This window comes from Alligator sinensis, unplaced genomic scaffold (genome assembly GCF_000455745.1).
Source record: "Alligator sinensis unplaced genomic scaffold, ASM45574v1 scaffold628_1, whole genome shotgun sequence".
Lineage (NCBI taxonomy): Eukaryota > Metazoa > Chordata > Crocodylia > Alligatoridae > Alligator > Alligator sinensis.
Window position 1 is genome coordinate 4,107,588 of NW_005841873.1, and position 22,725 is coordinate 4,130,312.

The 22,725-nt window shown below is 43.9% G+C and overlaps 1 protein-coding gene across 2 annotated transcripts in view; it reads right to left on the reverse strand.

Moving 5' to 3' along the window:
• The window catches only part of TMEM132C (transmembrane protein 132C), a 208,814-nt gene that overhangs the window by 122,958 nt on the left and 63,131 nt on the right, over nt 1–22,725 (reverse strand). Inside the window, exon 2 of one of the 2 annotated variants that reach the window (XM_025195797.1) lies at nt 8,824–8,970. The exons of the other annotated variant lie outside the window; for it this stretch is intronic. Coding sequence (XP_025051582.1) covers nt 8,824–8,970 — 147 coding nt within the window. The remainder of the gene's footprint in view (nt 1–8,823; nt 8,971–22,725) is intronic. 2 annotated transcript variants of the gene reach the window in all.

The following is a 22,725-nucleotide window of genomic DNA, read 5'->3' on the forward strand; positions in this document are numbered from 1 at the left end:
GGAGCTAGAACGGGATATTCTTGGCAAGTCAAAGGAACAGCCTCACTAATAAAGGAGAGATATACATAGACAAGTGCCAAGCTGTGCATGCACTCTGAACAAAGATTTGACCACACTTTACAGACTCTATTAATCATGCATACCTAAATTGCAATTCTCTAATGAACATTTTTTTTTTACCTATATAATCACTTTGTGGATGATGTATGCAGTGATCACCTCTACCATGTAATGATGTGGAAGAGAGAGAGGGAGGGAGCACAAGCAGAGTTTCTCTCGTGTACTTAAATATGTGAAATAACTGTGAAATCTCTGATCTCTCTGCCTGGCACATGAACGACAACAGTTTAATAGTGATCTCTGTAAGCTAGTGCAGAATCCATCGGCCTGTCTCCAATGCAGCTTTTCTGTCCAGGGGATTGCAGGAGTCTGCTGTGCTTTCATCTGTAGCACATTGCCCATGTTGCACTTGTTACTACAGATCAGGATTGACCAAAATTATATGATTATACAGTTCAGTTTTCTCCATCGCTTTGTCTAAGCCAGTTATAAACTTCTTAAGCAAGAATCCTTCCACCTACCCCAATGGTGGGACAATCCCATGCTATGACGTTCTGGTAAGCTACAGAGAAATCAGAACTGAAGTTTGCTGTGAAATTTTTCACTTCTCAAGGCTCGTGCATAAGTCTTGTGATTCAAGTTTTTTCAGTGAATACTGATGGGGTCTACTTTAGAAACGTTTGGCTTTTGGTTTTTTACCTAAATCTTCTTTACACTTTCTTGCCTGACTGATGTATTTCCTTCCACTACTGTGACAGCTACAGGGGAAAACACAGTTGTTTGCCAGTACGATGCCCTATTGCTGAACTTAGCTGTTTATAGGCTCCAGCGGATATTTCCACTTCTAAGATCGTGGAAAATACACATATGCACACCCCCCCCCCCCCGTATGCATCATTTTGTCTCTTATTTTCTGCTGCTTCCATGTCACAAGGTAGCATGATTGTACTGTAAAAATATCCAAAATGTGCCAACTGTCACAGTTAAATAAGAGCTGACCTTCAGTAAAATTAGAAGTAGTGCTTTTAGGTGCAAAGAGGAAATGAGCAGGAGTATCCATCCACAAATGTGCTGCCCCAGAGAGAGATTTTCACAGATAACCTAGTTAACGCTGACAGCTTATTACAGCGGAAGGTGATGGGAACCGCAGCGTGCAAGTGTCTGTAATTGCCCTTCCATGGGAAGTGCAAATGAGATTGTCAAGTTTCTCTTTCCATGTATTCCAGGAACTCTGTAGAAAGCATATTCGTGCTAGCAGAAGTCATTGGGGTACCATGCTGGGAGAGAGTCAGTTTTCGAGTCCCTTTCCAAATTTTTTTTTAAAAAGATTATACTGTCAAAACTTAAGGAACAATTTCACCATGGACTCTGTAAATCACAGTTATTATTGAGTTGGTCAATCAATTTGGAATGGATAAAAACTCATGCATGCGTTGCATGATTGCATCATCTTATTCAATTTTGTATGTGTGGGACAGAAAACAATTTACATACTAATGAAACAACAATGATACACGCAACCTGACTGGAACGCGAGGTTGGCTTGGCAGGGAGGGATTTAGGTTTCTCAGCAAGGCTGGGTAATTACATGCAATGTCCAAATCTCCAAAGGTTCAGTGCATTTGATTCGGATAAGCATCTATAACACTGTCCTAAACTACCCAAACTTGCTGAGTCGGCAGATCTGAGCAGACCAGTCCTTCTTGAGATATTGCCAACTGAGCCAAGAAAGGCCGGAAGAACAGTCTGCATCTCTTTTGCTCCCATACAGAATCAGGAATTGCAGAGTATGCAAAAAAAAAAAAGAGAAAAGCATTTACTACATGTTTTAAAACCTCTGAAGAAAACAGGCAACGTTCTTATTTCCTCCTGTCTAGTTTACTCAGATCATTTGCTTTTTGAGAGGAAACACAAAGTGCTCACCCTACCCTTTGACAAAGTCTATGCACCAAGTGTGCATAGGGTGCTATTTTCAAAACCGGTCAGCACTGGAATCAGCTCATCTGCTAAAGCCAAAGACGGATTGACCACTGACTTCAAAACCAGCAACACGTGCTGTTGAAAATACCACCTTGGATTATGATGGCCAATTGTGAACTTCAAAGAGAGACAAAAGAGTGGACTGAGACAGAAAGAAGTGAGGAAACACTTTCCCACTGGGTCTTCCAACCCAGTTATTCAGACCCTCTTTATTTTGTGGCTTTTTAAGAGCCCATGATATTTAACTGGATGTCAGGTAGTACATGAAGTCCAAATGAAACTACTGTCTCTTAATAGTATTATTAATATTCTGTATTATTTATATGGCCAGCTAGGAGCCCTAGTCACGGACCAGGACCCCACTGTGATAGGTAACATATAAGCCATGGGGAGACAATGGCTATGGTTATCTGACATTTAATAGACATGGCGAGGCATCAGTACAGCATCAAACAGAAAAGGCAGCACATGGTAATGGGTGAATGGACTCCCCTGGCATCTACTGCTTCTTAATGCTAGTGAGAGCTCTCTCCTTTAAAAAGAAACCCTTTAATAGTTGATAGGGTTTACTGTGCTGAATTGTTCCCTACAAGGACCAAAGGAGACAGAAAATGAGAGACAAGGGTTCTCTATAAAGATGATAGGTACCAACCCCCATTCGGACTCTATGGCAGGCATAACTTTTGGGGCAAAGGCCACTATATCGATGCTTGCCTTCCCCAACCTTGAAGATAGATTACTGAAAGGAGATAGGAAGGAGTCCCTTTCTTTTTCCCTCTGCCTTATGACACCACCTAGATGTACGCTCCAGACATCTACAGCAGCAGCCTTACACCACTTGCTTAGGGAAGCAACCTTGCAACCCCAGACTTCTGTGCCCTAGAAAAGATGCTGTTACAACGTGCAGCTGGCTGCTATCTCCACACATGTGCAGATGTCCTGGGTATCTTTGGCACCCACATGATACACTGGAGGCATCATTGACCTATATACAACAGCCTTTAAAAAAAAAAGAAACCCTACAGTGCATAGAAAATAGGCAGAGACAAATCAGATAAGGACTAGGAAATATGGCTAGAATTTTAAAGCAGCAAGTAAGGGTTTTGGTCTACGATCTCTGCTGCTGTTATTTAGAGCTACACAGATAGAGTCCCATGTGTCACTTTAAACAGACAGATTCAAATCACAGAGCGCAAGTTGCAGTGACCAACCCTGGGAGCTCTAAGGGTGGCATCGATAACTTGCCAGTAGCCCAAGGGCTGCACCTAATTTGCACTGAAATGAGCACAATATTTAACATAAAATACTCAGACAAACCTGCTGTTTGACTAATATACAACTTTTTTGAGAAATGAATGGAAATTGCTTGTCACTTGGGTTCATCGGTATTAATATCCTGTAGGTGACCAGCTTTCTTCCATGGCATCTGCCCAGTTTGTGCATACACATTTTTGCAGACAAGGACTCTATGCCGGCTGCAAATTTAGCGCCCCAAATCCTATGGTGCTTCCCGATTGTCTAATGCTACAGCCATGGCATGTGTTACCTTCACCTTGATGCTGTATCATGTATCACACGGCAGAACTATTCCAAGGAGAAATCCTGCCCCTTGAGCACCAAACATCTCAATGTTTGAGGCCAGGAGGTGGCTTGACTCCCTGCAGCCAGCCCGCTGAGCTTGTGAAATTTCTTAGACAACACTGATCCTAAACTGTGCAGGTTGTAGAGGATCCAGATTCTAAAAAAAAACCCCAAAACCTTGATGCAACTGTATCAACACATGCACATATGCGTAAATCTGTACATGTGCATGCCAGAGCATGCACGTGTCTTGTGTGGTTTGAGGGGCTCGGACCTCCTAGGTAAAATGAAAGCCAGACACACCGACTGTATCCTTTGAAACGTGTTGTTCACGTGCTCTTCATATTTTTTCAGTCACGAGAGCGTTCTGCTTCATGCTCAATTCACTTGGCACCATATGTTGCCGACAGAGAGAGGAAGGACCTGCAAAGAATTCCAAGGGCTGACCTGGTTTCCTCTGTGTCCTGATGCTATGAAACCCAACCCAGGCACAGGACCAGCTTATTTTGTATGAAAGAAGAGATTCTCTCACTGTTCAAAAGTCTGGATGTGCATGTGTGTGTGCACATGTCAGTGTCCCTGTGAAACAGCTGGATGTATAAGCACAACAGCTGGAAGCATTCTTCCCAAGTCTGATTCTTTATTAGACAGATCGCTACAGAGCCACAAGCTCAGCTCATCAGCCTCTGTGAAGTTCAGGGCCAAGGGGACAAAGCAGTACATCACAGCAGTTTTCCATTCTGTCAATTTTTCTAGCAAGTCTCTTCATTTTTTCACGCTCAGCTCCTCCGCTCCGATAAGTAGACGGCAATGCTGTGTTGACAGAGAACACAGCAGGGTTGCTTTAAGAGCTTTGAGTGACTCCTGATCGCCCTCAACTCCTTTACTACCACACACGCTAAGAACAGACCAGAGGTACCAAGACGGAGGGGGCATAGCTTGCATCTACACTATTAAGGAGCAATGGAGCTAGGTTAGCTTTGCAGCAAACTGGAGGAGCCTGGGGGGCTTCCCTTAATTGAGTCCCAGCTGCAATGGCCTGTCCATGGCTTTTGGGGAGTGCATAAGGTCTCCAGCACCCCAGTGCCTCTAGGCTTTCCCAGCTGGTGTTAAGTCTATTGCATGGCTTCGAGGTTCACACTTGGAAGGACCAGGATATGCATTGGATTAAGAGCATAAGCAAAAAACTCCTCATCTATACTTAGGATACATTTCAGACCAGTCGACTATAGCCTACACAAGAGAATCACAAAGGAGGCCAAAAGAGTTGTTTCCGTCCTGCTCTCTCTAATCAACAGATTTCTGCCATTTTAATCACTAGTGAAATGAATCTCAGCACAGGCTTTCTTTTCAGACATCTAAGTGTTTTCAGTTCCAAGCTCTTTCCGCTCTGCTTTAATAGAGAGAGGTTTCTGGATAAGCAGAAGTTACTGTGCTATGGCTTTGGGGTTTAAGGCTATGACTTAAACCCCAAAGCACCTCAGGGGAAGACAAGAAACAATGGGCACAAACTGATTGAAGCTTGCTTCAGATTGGACATAAGGAAAAACTTTACAAGTTGAGAGCTGAGGGTCTGGAACAGGGTTTCCCCCAGAGGTGGTACAGTTACCCACCCTGACGACCTCCAAAAAGCATCTTGACGCCCACCTTGGTAGGGTCCTCTGACCCCAGCGGTCTCTCCTGCCCAAGTGCAGGGGGGCTGAGCCCAATAATCTTGTAAAGTCCCTTCCAGCTCCTAACATCTATGAATCTATGACTTCAAGGAGCCCGTAACTTCATATTTCTCAGCAGCATCTAGTAAATACTTCATTCATGGAGAAAATACATCTCCTTGCATTTTTTTTAGCATTTATGTAGTTGCAAGTGTACCTGAGGGCCTAAGACCTGAGCTGTATATGGACATAAGGCCCGTAAACATACAAAGGTGACAAGAAAAGCAGTGACGCAATATGGAAATTAGCAGCTTTGCTGGAGCGGAGCCTTGGATTTAGGGAATTTGAAGGACAAGAGCATGAAGCACTGGATCAAGAAGGAGCTTCTAGGGGAAAAGTGCTGCCTGTGAGAGGGGCATAAGCCAGCATTTGCTACCTGCTGTTGACAAGCTCCTTGCATCTAGTACTGTGCCAATCCAGTGCCTGGGTGGTGTCACTAAGGAACACTGTGACTTAGGAGAGCTGGGGACAATGTCATTTTGCTGCCCAGAAGTATTATCAGGATGCCATGTTTCAGTAACTCTATTACCCCCCCCCCAGCATTAGGAAGGTCCTAACTGGGCACGTCTACCCGTGCTATTAATGCTATAAAGGCTTGCTGCGCAGTAAAATACCGTGCAGTAAGCCTTCCCTTGGAGCCTGTCTACATATGCTGCTCCTACCCAGCTCTGGCTCCCTGCAGCAGCCAAGGGAGGGCTAGGCTCCCACGGGGTCCTAGCTTGGGGGCTGGCAGGGAGCACAGAGCTGATCCTCATGCACACGGGGCCAGGAGAACTGTGCCAGCTGCAGCAGCAGCTGCCTCCTTGCCCCCTACACATCGGGAGGGGTCCTGATGTGCAGGGGGTGGGAGACAGCTGCTGCTGCAGAGCTCTTTGGCCCCCTGCACATGGGGACAAGCCCCATGCCCAGCAGGGCTTCCCTGTGCAGTTGGGGGTTGGCCCACTTCGGGGGCAGCTCCCAGCCAGCTCTGGGCTGGGCAGAGATTTCCTCAAGCAGCCCAGGGCTGGCCGGGAGCTGTCCTGCATGTGTAGATGGTGATGCTTTACTGCACAGTAGATTAGTCTACTGCACAATAAAGCGTCCCTTGTAGACACACGTACTGTGAGACAATGTAATACCCCAAGTGGGAATTAATCTACTCCTTCTGCAGGCTGCATTAAAGACAAAGCGTGCATAGCACTTTCTCTCCCTGATGACTCATTCTCTGAGCTTCCCTGGAAGTGGCTGGTCAAGCGAAGATGAAAAACAATCCTCTGTGCATCCAGCTCTTACCATCCACTGCCGTGGCTCCCTTGCTTTACCTGTGGCAGGTTAGAGTATTATGTCTTGTGTTGTGTCAGGGTTGATGGCATTATTACAGAGAGTTTAGAGTCTGGATTTGTATAGGATGGTTTGGATAGGGATGATCCTGCGCCAGGCAGGGGGCTGGACTAGATGACCTCTGGAGGTCCCTTCCAGCCCGACTTCTCTACGATTTTACAATCCCCCTGACAGATCGTGTGAACGAATCCCATTTTCGCAAAGCATCAGAGGAGAAACAAACCTGTTGCTTCCTTTTGCAGAGACAGTTGAGAGCATCTTTCTCTGCCTAAATGAATCAATGAATTTACAAGTTCACTGGGTTTGTGGCAGGAGAAACTTCAACCCCCCTGCGGCTGGAGCTCCAAAGCAGAACCGCACATGTTCCAATCTGATCTCATAACAGAAAACAGCGCACTTTGCCCAGACAAACGATGTTACTAAACTACTTTGAAAAAGCTGGTGGCAGCGGAGAAACATCCCATTAGGGGCCTGCAATCCTTAGCCAAATTAAATTAGCTTAATAGAATATTTGCGCTCTGCACAGAGAGGGCTCCAAATGACACTCAATAACAACTGTAGCGTCCACCACTCAGGATGCCTCTCCCCAGGTAAATCAATGCGGAGACACCTAACTGGCACTCATTACTGCGTTCGGGGAGGAAATCCGATTAATACAAATTCATAGCGTAAGGCTCTATTGCAGTGCATTAGATGATATACATTTCCGTGGTGGTTGGAGAGCTAAAGGCGTCAAGGTTTCTGTCTACTCAATCCTTCCTAACACATTAACATTTCATTCAAATTCAGCCCTCCTGCTTTTGAAAGAAAGGGACTATTTACATACGGAAATGAAAGAGGCGTTAATTAACACATCTACTTTTATTTGCATAATCGGTGCTAAAAATATTTTTATAGGTTAATTAGACTTTATGCAAATTGGATTAAGAAGATTTAATTTGAGTTTTGATAACCTGACTATTATATTTCCACAGCTGCAAATACATTTAGCATTACATGCTGATTCTAAAACCCTGGTTTCCCTTTCAAACATTTTTAATACCATTTCTGGCAGGCTTATACGATTTATTTCTTTTCCCTTCTTCCCGTCGGCATAAACTCTCCCTTGCAAAACCCACTAACAGCAATGATATCAAACATAGTTGGATTGAGTTAGTAAACCACTCGTGGCAACAGATGTTTCTGCACTTTATGGAAGTTGAACATTTATGAGGCATCCTTGTTGTCCAGGTACTGAAGGGACGGGTTGCTACCACTTGCTCCGACTCTCCTGTGTTTGGAGAACTAGTGCCCAAGTCTGAAGGCCGCTGGCCAACCACAAACCAACCCAGTGCTGGCTGAAGATATTATGACCTCCTTCAACAAGCCTCGCTACGAATTGAGCTAATACTGAACAGTAAATCCAAGCAAACCAACTTCCTGAACAAATCCTAACAACAGCAGTGACGTGTGCAAGAGAAATTCCTTTCTAGGATCCGAAAGTAGTTATTCGTAGACCGTTATCCACCCCAACGTAAGTGGATGTCCTCATTCCCAACCTAAGTTGCCTTGCCTCCAATTATGAAGGAGAAAAGGTAGGCAGATACCTCCTTGTGGTGCTTTCCGAGGTGACCCAGACAACTGCAAAGGACACGGGGGGAAATTTTGGGAGAAAATAATTCTTCACTCACAAAAAAAAGGGGACTTTTCTCATTTATGCCGAATACCGTAAAAAACAAACACTTTGCATGATGACCCTGAACTAATGCTGAAGAGTTAGTGAAGCTCATCACAGAAGAGTTGATTGGTGACTTGAGAGAGTGACCATGGATGATGAGAGAGCTTTTGAGAAACAAGGTCGGAGCTATCAAGCCAGACAAATCTCTGAGCAGTAAAAACCTTTAAAGAGTAAGACATTCATATTCATGGTAAAAAGGGGAGGGGGCCTCCCTTAGGTCTAGTCTATTCATTTTGAAGCTTACACTGACGAGTTTTATTATCTGAAAAGTGAGATGCCCAATTGTAGATCAGCAGATGGTACGATAGTTAACGTAAGTATCTCCAGATTTTCAGGCTGCAGATTTAATAGCTCTACTAAGTAGTGGTTAATATGAGTCCTAAGTCTTTCAAGCAGTGAATGGTATCATGGATATAAATGAATTTAATGTGCTGCGGATATGAGCTCGCTTACCTGTTCCTTGAACTTGGTGCTATCTTCTGACAAATAACTGTCGTGGTTGAATGTTTTCCGCCATTCCCCACCTCCTGCTTCACATCCCATTGCCGTGGATCACTTGTCTTTGCGCTGAGAATATTTACTCCCTTCTTCACCTTAGCCCTGTTGGAAGCAGTGATTGTAAAATATTTAGGAGAGGCCAAGGTAGCTGAGGCACTATAAATTCAATATATCAGCATTAAGCAAAGCATCAAGGTTATTTTATGTTGCTGCCATCTGAAGGCAGTAAAGAGAGCAGGAACATTATTTTCAGTGAAAATCGGAGCTTTGTCTAACTGTGGCAACTTTTCGCGTCGGAGAACGGAGAAATGAACTATGCGCGTTTCTGCATTGGGAGGTGCTCTCGGGAGGGGAAGAATTAGGGACAGGGCAGCTAGGATGCAGATTGCACATGGCAGAGAGTTCGACTCTTTGGGGGAAATTTGCTCCGGTGAAGAACACCCATTAATCCCCGCATCGGAGCCTAGTGTGGGCTCACTCCACCGAACTGAATTTCAGGAGTAACTCTTCAAATAACCCACTCCCTTCTCTAGGACATTCTTGTAACCCTGGTGCACTAATCCTGGTTGGTTTTCTTGCTCCCTTTCTACCTTTCACTCTCTCCATAACATATTACCAAGGACATTCTTCACTCTATTGATTAGAGCAGAGGTCTGTAAGTCAGTTGATGTTCCTACGGGGTCATTTGCGTTTCTGCTATGAATCTGTTGTGTGACCATGGGCAAGTTAATGTCATCCTATGCCTCTAATTACATCAGCATTGGTGGCTGCTAGCTTTCATTAACACTGTTTATAAACAAATCCTCCAACAAAGATACTAGTTAAGTGCCAAACACATGTAACTGTGATTTCCATGATGTTCAGCTCTACATCAGTTTTCACAGACCATGGAGAATGGTGTGACTTGTCCATCTTTGTAGGCATGCAAACCATTCCCATCTCCAGTGCATCTACGAGGTCCCAAAACACCTCTAGGGACAGATTCTTCCAGGCCTGTGAGATCCCACATGTGTGTGGGAACAGGGATCCAATTACAACTCCCACCATCAGTTAAAGTAGCCGAAGTGCTGCTGTAATTCATCAGGACTCGTAGTAGAGATGATATCTTTTATTAGACCAACACGATTTTTGCAAAAAAAATTCTTTAATTTTTAATTTTAATCAATGCTGTAATTCATGACACGGGTGTATGGTTCCTAAGCCAACTACCCTAGTGGAGCATTGGCCTAGCCAGAGTACAGAGTAGGGCCTAGGGAATGTCAGAAAATTGGTCTCTAAATGCCAGATTTAAAAAAATATTTTGGAATCTAAAGATGCAAAGAGAAGCCTAACAGGATGTCTAAAGCTACCTGAGTGCCTTACAGATTTCACGGTGGGGAGTAGGCCTTTAGGCTCTTCTGAAAACCCTACTTGGTGCCAGTCTGTGTCTCTAGTAGCTTTAATAATCTGATCCTGAGTTTAAGAGAGCTTTTTCTCTTCCCCAGAGACATCTTTACACCATGATTTCAAGCAAAATATATGCAGTTTAAGGTAATAAATACGAAACCAACCCCTTCCCTCATTATGAAAGCATAGAGCCAAACCGTCCTACCCAAGAACTCAGTGGGTCAGAGTCTGGATCTCGTCTAATTCCACGGCCTTCAACTACGTTACTTGAAGACGGCACTAAAGCTCTTAAAGAGAGACTGTGATCCACTAGAGGGTCCATTAAGGTGTGCAAAGTCCATTAGTTCTTCCCAACTGCACATAGTTTGAATTAATGTACAGTGTAAATACATTTCCATTAGCACAAAAACTCTACTGCATATCTCAGAATTAGCAGAAAGCTACCAGCTGACTGCTAACATTTCAAGAAATATACTCGGACTCTACTGGGCATATCTACAACGCCTTCACCCACCTCCCCTCCCTCCTAAAATTCATCATGAATAAAACTGCTAGCCTAGCATGGGCATTTGATAATGCTTTTAGAAAACCAAATCTGAAGAACAGTCATTGCTGACATGCCATAATCTTACCGAAAAGAGGAAGGGAAAAGCTTTTCAACCTATTTTCTGTGTCTGTTGCTTGAAAATGGTTTTGAAATGGCACAACGTCAGTAGGAATCACAAATCTAGATTTTGTTCAGGATTACACTGTCCTCAGGAGCTGCAAATTAGTCTTGCTGCCATGTAGCTCATAATACTCAATAGCTGGGCTCTTGTTTATTAGGGCAGATGCTTTATCTGGCCAAGGTTAGTAGAACAATCCACTACTAGAGAACAAAGGACTGTGGTTACAATACCACTTTGCTAATTAACTACAATATTGGGCATTAAGTTGAGTGGTTTTTACATATACTATTACATAAGCCCGTTCAGGGATAAAAGTAGGTTAGGTTTAGTAAGGGAAATCAATGTTGTCATGGTACTTAGCACTGGAATTAGAGTATGGATATCCAGGAGACTGAGCTCCTAAATAAATATGCAGAAGTGTAATCTGCAGCTCCCTCTAAAAAGGGCACTGAATTTTATATAACAAAGTCAATGGATGAATCAGAATTCGGTCAGATTATACCAAGTCCCGTGCATTTTTAACATACGTCTCTATGCACATGCTACAACTGTTTTCACTTAAACGTTAATTTACTTACAATGTTAGAGTGCTAGCAAAGTAAAGTCTATTTATTTCGTTTCCAAAGATTGGTTGACCTTGTTGCATGACTGTAATTAAATATTCATTTAAAAAAAAAAATCAATAGTACTAGCTTGGTATATAAAAAAATTGTAAATTATAGCTCCTCAATAAACTTTTTAGATCAAAGACCCAAAGGCCAAATTGCTTGATGGTGTCCTATATTTACCTACCCGACCTATGCAGTATATATACATATACTATTTTTCTCAACACAGGCGGGTGCGGTGACAGTAAATGGAGATGACAAGCAGCTGGAATACTCCAGGCTTCCTCAGAGCATAGTTCCCCACTCCAATTGAACAATTCTCCTCTCTGCTCTACCTGTTTAATCACACAGAATCACTTGGCTGGCCACATTTTTATTTTTAAATGCCCAGCGCCCTTCTCTAAAAGACAGCATGCCAACTCACAGACTTGTCACTTGTCCAGGTGGAAAAGTTTGACCCGTTGTATCACAACATGCATTTCACATGTTTCTCTAACAGCTGAAGGGAATGTGAATCAGTAGCGGCGCCTCTCGAGTTACTTGAACCTCAGGGTTAAACCCGAACAGACCAAACCAAGTCCCGTATTTGCCGTCCACCACCGCAGCGAGTAATCCCTTTTGCATCGATCAACACGGCTATTGTCTGGAGCATCAGAAGTAGTTACGTTTAGGTCTTTTGTTGTCCTCACACCCCAAATCTTGTATCTAGCTATAAAAAATGAAAGCATTTCTAAAATATCAATTAACATAGCTTCATTGTGTTTGTTTGGACTTTTCTCCAAAGTAGGACCAGACATCCTCCTCACTTACCTTGTCCTAGCCACGATGTATGAATGCTACCATGCTTCCCCAGTCATTTTGGCTACCTGCTCTTCATGGTAGCAATAGCCAACGCAATAACCTGGCAGTAAGTATCAAAGCCATGCTCACATCCATTCAAATCCAGAATCTCAAGCCTGGTTCTCAGCCCTGCCCTTTAACTCTGAACGTGAATATAAACCCTAGTAGAGGAAACCACATCAAAACACAAGTTTAACTTCCTGAATAGACCCAAGGATTTGCAGAGCTGTGCATATGTTGAAAGCATATGGCTTCCTGGATCAGGGCCATCATTTTTGATCCTTTGGCAGAAATAAACCATATAGCAGAGAGATGAAAGTCGCCTTCGTTTTAAAGCTGAACAGAATAGCGGTGAGGTCAGCTTCAGCTTCACACTGAATCCAGGATCCTATAAGGGTGATGCTTTGAAGTCTTTTCAGTATGTGGCAGACAGGATGATGAGTGAGAGAAGCTTGACTGTCTTGCCTGAACCACTATGGTTATTAATTCCTAGCACAAAAAAACTTCTATCGCAGTTTTGTCTCTCAGTAATTGGGCAACTTGTCCCTCTTTCTACAACAGAGAATTAAAACATTTTGTTGGCACGAAGGAAAGAAAAAGCATCTTCATTTAACCGACGAAAGGCCCTGACTGCTCACTTTGGACTCGCTGATGAAATTCTTGCCAAGACAGGCTAAAGAAGATTTATCATTATTTAGAAAAATCCCACAATAATTAATCACTTTTGTAAAAAAAATCACGATTTCCAATCAATATTCTACTTGCAAATTGTAGTTCTTAATTTCACCGTCAATTTTCATCTAGGTCCTCAGCCTCTCGATATCCTAAAGTGTAGGATTTAGAGAGAAATAACTTATTTAATGTGTTCAGCCTAACCCTGGACAGAAATCCGGTCATTGCCATTGCACATCCTTGTCCCTTCTGCTGTCACAGTACAAGAAACTGCATTGTTCATCAGTGACTATATGTAGTGACCACCTGATAAATGCAATACAGATGAATGGTATCCAGGTTGTAGCTGTACTGGTCTAGAGGCAAAACCATCTTTTCTTCTATGCCTGAAGAAGGGTCCTTGTGCCTGAAAGCTTGCAAATAAAGACTTTTTTTTTTGGTTGCAAAAATCTAGTTGGTCTAATAAAAGATATCATCTCTACCATGAGTTCTGATTCTTTTTACAGATGAAAGGCAATTAAACCAGCAACAGCCACAGCTGACGATGTGATTAATAACTCCCGGAGTCTTTGATGCTTGCTCCCATTACAATTTTTCCATTTAAATTAAAATCTTGGGTAAGTTTTTATGGTCAGGAAAGGCTAATACCACCTGCCAGACTAAGATGTACAGAGGGCAAGCTTTGAGTTCATCACAGATTTCTTCACATGCTACAGTTTCGCCAAGCTCAAGTAATCTTTGCAGCAAATGCTGCCACTGGTCCTGTGTTGTCTAGCGTTTTTGGAGTACCAACAAGAGACCTAGCAACTCAGGGCATGTCTATACTGCAGTGTGGCACCTGTCCCACAGCTGTCTTTAAGGCTAGGCACAGACATTACACATAAACCAGTTTAAGTGATCAGAAACTGGTTTCAACCTGTAACAGAACAGATGGCCAGTGCACGTAAACCAGTTTAAAAATGGCTGAAACCAGTTTGAGATAAACCTGGTTGAATGTGGTATCAGCCTTAACAGATTTGGGGCAAACCGGTTTATGCAATGTCTGTCCCAGACTTAAAAGTGCTAGCTCAGGGACTTCAAGCAGTGCAACTGGTGTAACGTGGAGCTCAGTGTGGGTTGAGCATTTACCCATTTGCCCAGGTGAGTTTTGCTGCCATGACTACACCATTAGCCATCCCTAAGCTATTTAGGCAAAAGCCGCAGTCACAGCAATGATTATAAGGTAGACGCATCTTAAGGTTTCAGGTCTCCACACATATGAGACAACCACCAGAGACTCAAAAGTCAACTTGAGACAAGTAAATGCATCCCCTCCGCAGGTTATATGAAGTCTCACGAAAGTTGTGCAGCCACCGAGGCCTTTTTCCAGCCCTCTGTTCCCTGTCAGTGTATTTTCTTTGCAGAAGGGTATACTTACTTCATCGTCAGCGTGCCAGATAAGTGCCATCCTTTCACCTGCTTGCTATTCTTCGATCTGTATGTCGCCCATTCCTAGATTAGCAACCACTGTTTCATGCAGAACAACCCAGGTCTCCTACTCAGGTCTATTCTTAAACTTGCTGCACGGCTCAGGAGGAAGCTTACACATGCACATGCTTAAATATACGTATGCTTTAAATCTGATGCCTCAACTTAACAAACACTGACCCCTTTTGGTCGCTCTTCTTCAGTGCCTCAAATCTTTCTTGCCTGTAATGCTTGCTCACCCTCCCTGAGCTTCACATTCAGTAAGGCTCCACTAATCTCCCCGGACTTTCAAAGAGCACCTGACCATACCGATTTCCAAAGGTCACATTGTAAGGAAACGTTTTTATCGTCTCAGGGTCTTTCCCCCCCCTTACCCACACAACCTCTGCTGCTAGCTGTGGCTTGACGGCGAGTCTCGAACCTTCTCAAGTTCTGCCAGAAGGATTTCCACCTCTCTCTCTGCCGTGATTTACGTGCTCCACTTCTCTTCTTTGTTCCCACAGTAAATCAGGAGATTAAAGCCAGCTGGAGGAACCCGTAAACCCGAGGCAGGAGACGAACTGCAGTAATTAATAAGATTTGTTTTATGAAGTCAGTCTTTTCCTTTCACCTTCCTCGACGAAACGAGTCCGTAGGCCTCATGACGGCCCCAAACGGGGAGGGCAGACATCCATTTTACAGAACCATAACCATTACAAGTGTCAATTCTAGTTTCAGCGGAGGATCCAAAGGCGAAGAGGGACACGGAGCATGACCTAGTTGGTATCTTATGCTCTCTAACATGCCTATTTAGTATGGGCAGTACCTGGAAAGAGCAAGGATCACTGTGTGGACACAGGAAATCTGAGCTAAATTCTTACTGTAGCCTCTGGCTTCTTGCATAATCGCAGGTATGTCTCCCAGCTACTCCTTGCTTTTGTTCTACCTGAATAAATGGGCATAACGATGCCTTTGCTCATCTTGTCTGTTTAAACTGCAAATTCTTTGGGGCAGGGGCTCTCTTTAACTTTACCGGGCCATATTCTAGATGTGACTTTCCTGCTATTTCAGGTTGGGCATCTGTTACAATGGTAAATAGGAAGCATTGCCCCCAGATGTGTTTTGGGATGATTTCTAGAACGGGAGCAACTGTTAAGCTAGTAATTCTTATAAAGGGTGGCTCTTGCCCTCCACCTCTCCTGCTCTGTCCACGAAGTGAGTTTTTTGCATGGGGTTGTCAGGTATGGGCCTTGGGAAATGGTCTTCAGACCGTGTTATGATCGCTTTCTCTATAAACTCCCTAATTCTGGGTACTCGGCAAGGACAGAACACAGCAAATGTGAAAAATTACAAGTATCAAACGCTTCATTTTGGCATGTCAAAATATTTGGTTCAAGTTCAGTAGTAGTTCTAGTAGTAATAGCATCAGCAGTTTTGCAAAGGTGCCTAGGATGTCCTTCTGCTAGGTGCTGTACAAATACAGAGGGCAAAGCACATTCATTTGCCCCAAAGAGCTTGCTATCCAAGCAGAAAACGCAAGACAACAAGGAGAGGAACAAGGAAATCATGAGCCGATCCTGGTCAGCGTGACGGCAGTTCATGCTAAATTCCTTCCCTCCATGTGATCTACTGCAGGAGCCGGATTTGTACTGGAACGCCTTTGACACAAGCAAACTGAAACAACTGAAACATTTCGCTGCAGATAAAGTCTTTGAAAAAAAAAATTCTTTTTTTTTTTAAATTTGTCGGTCAATCTTGAAACAACAACAACAACCAAGTCATTTTATACAGAAAAGTCAAAACATTTCATGTAGAGAATGTCAAAACAAAATGCTTGGCGTTTCCCAAGCAAAACATTTTGAAATAAAAATATGCTGTTTGAATAATGTTGCAACATTTGTTTTTATATATTCTCCCATATTTCCCCACTGAACGTATTCACTACATTACACCTACCACTCAATCCCTCTGCAACTGCATTGTTTTTTCAAAACTATTAACTCTTGAAAAATGTTTGTCCAGATCTAGGGAAAAGTGCTAAGCCTGGGAACTCACTTCTCCCAGCTTACCCTGCGTCGCCGGCCAGCGTTGGAGCAGTGATTCCCAACCAGGGTGCCGCAGCAACCTGAGCTACCAGGAGATCCTTTTGAAGGTGCCAGGCAACATTAGCACTGCTAGGTGTGCAAACACCTATGCATAATTCACACGACAAACACAGAGCTTTCAAATGGAAATTTATGATGTCAAAAACTTTCAGGCCTATTGTGGCTGGAGCTGTTTGTAACAGAAAAATTGCTCCACTATTTTTCTGTAGCCAAAAAAAGGAGTGCACACTAAGATCTGGCATTTTCTAATGGGGCCCTTGAGGCAAAAAAGGTTGAGGACCACAAGACTTAGGGCACCCTCTACCCTCCCCTTATCCAAGCTGTTGAGAAGAATGTAGTGAATAGGTTTCCCTCGCTTTATGCGGGTTCTGTATGTGCGAATTCGCTCTTTTGCAATGACCCTTTTTATACCAAAAATTTGTTGTATGTGAGCTAAATTCACTCTTATGCAATCGGTACGGTGGCAGCCCGCAGTGAGCTGCTTTGTGCGGTGCATTGTGGGAGTGACGTGCACCCAAATATAGTCTCCGGTGTGGATCTGTGCTCTTCACTCGTTGTCTGCAACACGTGTTTCTGTAGTTACCGTCCCCATTATGGCTTCTAAGCATCCTGCTAGCTTATCCCCTACCCCTCTCTGCTGCTGGTAGGTACCAAAATGTTCTTGTAAAGGTGGCAGAAATGGGTCTGGGGGTCAGTACAGTCGAGGTCTTGGAACGTATCCCTATTTCTTACATTGTAATGTGTGTTGCCTTTATGCGAATTCGAGTTACGCGCCGTTTTCCAGGAACGCATGTACAGCATAAAGTAAGGGAAACCTGTACAGTCACTATGTTCATAGGGCATCCTTCTGTATTGTTTTATGAGACTTGTAAAGAAGCCCAAGAGATCTGGAAACCCAGTTCTTTTTCACTCCAGTGGGAATCGGTGCTTCACTTCCCTTAAAACATCTGCTGCAAGGCAAGGAACAAGGTCTGCTAGCTGTCTCTTCTGACCGTTTATTGTTTTAAGTAAAGAAACCAATCTGATTCTAGTTTAGTCCCTTTAAATGATTAACTCTTGGTTGCCGGGTTTTTGGTTGGAGTTGTGTTAGTCTAAGGACATAGGCAGGCAAGCTTCTTTGGCTAGACGTGATACCTTTTACTAGACCAACTGAGGAGTTGGAAAAAAGTTCTTTGCAAGCTTTTGGGTGCAAGCATCCTTCTGCAGGCATAGGGAGTCTGCCGTTATGAGATCTCCTTGGAGCAGAGGCTCCTTATGCCTGAACAAGGGTGCTTGTGCCCGAAAGCTTGCAAAGAACTGTTTTCCTAAGTACTCAGTTGGTCTAATAAAAGATATCACATCTCCCCAAATACGCTTGCCCACCTAACTCTAGGTTAGCGCTCACAATCCCCACAAACTCTGAGTCAACCACTGATTTGTTTTAAATGAAAGAAAAAGAGACGGTTTCAGTTCAACTTGGCTACCGATATTTGAGTCACGGAGCTCGGTGCATAAGCTTCTAAAATATCTCAGAGGAAAACTGCTTTCCACAGCATTGAAAGTTAATACCTTTTCCCTGGTATTATTTAAAGGATTATAAGAAAGAGGGGGGTGGGGGGAACCCTATATATGCAGGAGTGATCTACACTATGTTGAGACTCTCGGGTTGTCTTTCTGGCTGAGAGGAAACTAAATCTGAATTTACAACCTGTTAACACTCTGCCTCTAGCAAAGATAAACAGAGCAGCCTCTGGAAGCGGTCGCAGGCCTGCTTCTGTGTTTAACTTGGATCAGCCCGGCAGTCGGGATCCGAGGAGAAACAACAGCAGTGTGGCACGAGTGCCGTTGAGAGGTGCTGAGTCGGTCTGGCTCAGATCTGACCCTGCCTCCCGGAAAGGACAAGGACATTTCATACTAGGAGAGTTCACAGCAAGTCTCAAAAAGCAAAGTAGTTCCTGCTGCAAAAACCCTACTTGACCCCTGCCCATGATGACTGGATTGATGGGGTCGTTTGGGTCAAGCTAAGAACAACCGGATGGTGTCCGGCTCAAATGATCAGAGCAATGCCAAGTTGGAAAGAAGCAAAAGAGACCCGGCTCAGTTCTCTACGCAGGCACCAAATATTCTCAGCTTCACATAACCCCTACTCGCTTCTGACTCCCTAACCCCTGTCCTACAAAACCGAGATTTTTTTTTTTTTGCCAGGTCTTACCATTTTATCACAAGTGTTAGGGTAACTTGTATTTTGCCGAAAGCCCTGCTTCCAGAACCATGAGAATACCTGAGAATCTCAGGATTTATCCTAAAAAACCCCAAAAGTTTCTATCCCCCCTGGGTTACAGAGGAAAAAATGAAAGCATGGACCCAAGTGTTTCCCGTATAAAGATCCCAAGCTTAATATATTATTTTTTTTAACTCTCGCAGTGTTTCAGACAATAATGTTTTCACAAGTGTAGGGTCAGCAGTGCAGTACTAATGTCGTGATCAGACCCCTCTGTAACTCCTTCCAACTCTAGCACCGCGGTGTCCAATGCTTCCCATTGATCCCAGGCTCCCAGGAAGTCAACAGCAGTTCTGGATGCATAAGGAAGGCAGGTTCAAGACCTTAATGGGAGAAATATGATTTCTCGGTACCTACAAAATGTTCCCAGAAACATTCTGCAGCCATTTTATATGCAGTGACAATATCGAAGCACGGGCAAAATGTTCCTGGTAGCCTTGAATTCAAAGTCCTGGGAGAAAACAAACAATATTCACATGCCACAAACTTCGGATACAAGGAACTTGAAAAAAGCTGATGTATAATCACTCCTAGTAAAGGCCCCTGCATGGCCCTCGCTGCAGGACTGGTGCGTTGTGGGTGAGTAACCACGCAGTCCTGTGAGCTACTATTATTTGCATGAGTAAACCCCGCAGAAAGGGGCCTTCACACAGCTGGACATGGTGCCTTCTTCTCTGCTTTATCAGCAGAGGAAATTGAGGCAGCCGTCCAACACACAAACACGCCTGCTACAACGTGCAAATAGGAAACACAGCGTGCAGAAATCCAGGGAAGGGATTTAGCCACACATGCTAAAAATGACCTCTCCGGCTCCACAGCCCTGTATTGCAGGATTACAGCCATCTTTGTGATAAATGCATCTAGATTACACTCACCACGGCGTGCACTTTCCATTATTATGGCAAAATCTCTGAGCTGAGTATTCATGGCATTGCCCCAGCTGGCACTGCAAGGGCAGTGCTGAGAAGAACGCGTACAGTTTTCAGTATTTATTAGGATTATTACTTAGAACCTATGTGACTTTTTGAAGTCATCTTCTTTCCCTGCAGTCCCTTGGTATCCATAATCCTATCCTCAGTCCCCCTCTGGCAATTGTTCTTGCTGCCCTTTGCCACCAGCCCTGCAGACTAGAAAGTTTCTTTTCCTCTCTGTTAACAAAGATCCTATGCTCGTGAGCTCAACTGCTAGGCAAACAAAGGACCAATGCACTGAAAATATAAGTAGGGAATGGGATGGCTATGGGTCACATTGGAAGGGTGGTGCATTACCATTCAACTGAGGGTTCATGGCATCCTTTACGGCCTGAAGTGCTGTGCAGAATTATCCAGGACAGTCTCCATACCATTGTGCTTTGAAGAGTCTTGTTTAACATGCTTTAAGAGTTGGGACCCTTGGGAGGTCATGCCTCAGCTGTCTCCCAGCTTCCAAAAGCTCTCACTGGTAGCGGGAGCACCTACCGGTGCAACTCTTAAGGAGGTGTAACATGTGCTCCCATTAGTGGACAGGTCAGTCCTGTTTCCTCCTCCTCCCTTTTAATGGTAGCTAGTAGCCAGGGAGAACCCTTTGACTCATGTGAGTGCAAGGACTACAGTCAATGAAGTGAGAAGAGTGCAGAGCAAAGCAAGTAACAGGAGAATCAACCCAACAGGTTCCCATTATTCCAGTTACAAAACAACACCAGTATTTGGTAAGACCTTTTGCCTCTCTCAATAATCCTTGCCTTTGCACACTGATCTCAGCATCTTCCATCTTAATCTGAATGCTCAAAGTATGTAGGAAATGCTCTGAAAGCAGTCTAGTGGGATGTGCTGGACAAAGCTGCTAGCTCTTATGATCCAATTGAATCTTAATCTGTTTAAGACTGCTGTATCGTTGGGACCATGCATGCAGTCAGTTTACCCCAAAATAGCACAAATCGTTTTGCCTTGAGGCTGCTGCAAGTAACACATGATTTTTTATGGCCTGCTCCAAACCCCATTGATGAAGTCAAGGAAAAGACTCTTACTGACCTCTGCGTTTTGGATCGGATTCATAAAGTACGTTCGTATAACTTGCCTTGGGGCCAAAGTATGGGCAGCTTAACCCTATGAACACTGCGGCCACAAAGGCAAAAGGAGCACATGAATACAATTAGGGACAGGGGTGTCTCAGTGGAGGTTAATGACTGGGGGAAACTCTCCAACCACGCTTAAGCAACTTGTTTCCATTTGCACAGGTTTTTTCCCCTGTACCTTAAATCCACATTTTGATTTCCTTAAGGGGTGAATCAGTGGAAAGATGACCACATCTTTTTCCAGTTATTGAGAAACCTGTGTTTTATATTAGAGATGCAAGAATACTTCTGAGTCCATGGGGTACAAATGGGCTGTGGGCCTACTATATACATGAGGCTTTTCCCCTCTCCTTCACTGCTTTCCCCTTGCATCTCCATTGGCAGTGCATTCATGTGCCACTATGTCTGCACTCCAGGGGACCTCCCCAGTCAAGCCCATTTTTTTTTCCATCAGGTTCTCTTTTTCCAGGCCTTAGATTCACAGATCTAAGTCAAACACAAACTCAGTTATCACTGAATTGGCATTGAACTTCACAGCTCACCCAACCCTTCCCTTCACTATTGGATTCTGAATCCAGTCTTAGCTCTCTGGTTTCTTATTTTCGTAAATTTGGCTTGCTGTTAGGCCACTGTGTCACGCAGAGGTTTTCATTCGTTTCATCCTTTGAAGGGAATGTATTGTTAAAATCAAAGCCGGGGCTTTCTTAAACTTGGATTTGAGCCCCACTTCTTGAAGGTCCCGGACAAGATCAACATGAGCAGTTATGAGATATAATGAAATAAAAATGTTCTCACAGCTCCTACACAATGCTGTAGTGAGGAGATACTCTTCTTCGCCCCGCATCTTGAGTCTACGAAGGCTGTTTCTCCCAAGCAGCCACTTCATCCCTCTCTAGGATACACTCTCCATTGTAAAACTAGAATGTCCTGGCCCGGGAGCCTAGCTAAGATCTTTGCTCATTAAATAAGTGGGGCCCAATTCTTCTGCTGCAGGATACTGGACCAACACTGATGTGAAGGAAACCATGCTTTATGAGTAGACAAACTAATGAGGGGACCAGCTGTTTTGATGATCACTCTTTTTAGGATCTCTAGGTTTTGGGGGTGAGGGATGAAAATGAGTGTAGACTACAAGTTGCCCACTTCCCCCTTCAAACCTGGAATCTGCCATGACCTGATTGAGCATGCATCCACATGTTGCTGAAAGATGTCCTGACCACAGCTTCCTTGAGAGACAGAATGGGACATATCACTGGTTCCTGCTAACTCCTAAATGCCATCTGGAAATTAAGACTTCAGATCCTGTTGTCACTCTTTCCTTGCGTCTGTTCCTTTCCTTCCCCATTTTCTTTTTACTTCTGCTCTATCATACTTTATTGCCTTCTGTTTAATGAGCGCCTGGCCAAGATTGTCTCTTTCCCAACACTGCTGCGGGCCCTTGACCAGTCTGGAAATTTAAAGCAGTGGTCCAAACAGCCTGGTACAAATTTGCCGTGTCTCAGAGCGACTGATAAGAGACACATGCTGCACCCATGCTTCTCTAACATGGCCCAGATAGAAGTTACAGAAGATGCTCTGTGTTGAAACATCTTCATCTGACCCCTCGTTCAGTGAGGGGTCAGATTTTCATCTGATTGGCCATCTTTGAAGCTGTCTGCAGCTGTGCACTTGTGTTTGGTCATGGCTATAAACTGCTTTCTGTGGTCAGATCAGGCAAAAATTGTCACTTCTGTCTGTGCCCATAGTGATACTGCAAGGAGGAGTCAGCACCAGAGAAAAAACCTGCATTTTTTTCTGTTTGCTCTCCCCGCTTGCATGC